This window comes from Montipora foliosa, chromosome 13 (assembly GCF_036669935.1).
Source record: "Montipora foliosa isolate CH-2021 chromosome 13, ASM3666993v2, whole genome shotgun sequence".
Lineage (NCBI taxonomy): Eukaryota > Metazoa > Cnidaria > Anthozoa > Scleractinia > Acroporidae > Montipora > Montipora foliosa.
In genome coordinates, this window is record NC_090881.1 from 18,788,696 (window position 1) to 18,789,225 (window position 530).

Sequence of the window (530 nt, forward strand, 5' to 3'; positions counted from 1 at the left end):
GGCTTGTGCAGGGACGGTACAAAACAAGGACCCCAAACTGGATCCCCATCTGGACCCCACTCGAGAAAAGAAAGTCAACAACAGTTTGAGGGTACGAGCATGGTTTTAATAAACGCCAAGTACTATGATATATATGATGGATTGAAACTATATACGTTGCCCTTGAGTAGACTCTGAATCCCTAAGTAAGAAAATTTAGAAGAAAGGAAGATTTTGCCGTGGAGTTTATCACACACGATATTTTTCTTGAAATCTCTCTTCCAAATCAGTTTTGTCTTCAGAGCATTGATCATCTACTTTCTAAAATTACTTGTAATGAATTGATGCCCAGTAGTTTATAACTATATCATAACTATAAAACTTTCCTGAATTAGGTGTTGACAAGAACTTTTTTCTCACCTTGATTAGCAAGTGTTTTGCTCTTATGGCAAGCCAACCAAAAAAAGCAGATAACCAGCCAGACAAGAACAAAAGGGTGACAGCGTCTCATGTTTGGAGTATCAGACACCACAAAGCCGGATATGGCTCTA

At 38.7% G+C, this 530-nt stretch overlaps 1 protein-coding gene across 1 annotated transcript in view; it reads right to left on the reverse strand.

The window, feature by feature from the left end:
• Positions 1-530, reverse strand: part of LOC137981808 (uncharacterized) — a 19,388-nt gene extending 18,858 nt beyond the window's left edge. Inside the window, exon 1 of the mRNA XM_068828855.1 lies at positions 400-530. Within this exon, the coding sequence (XP_068684956.1) occupies positions 400-490 (91 nt within the window). The 5' untranslated portion in view covers positions 491-530. The remainder of the gene's footprint in view (positions 1-399) is intronic.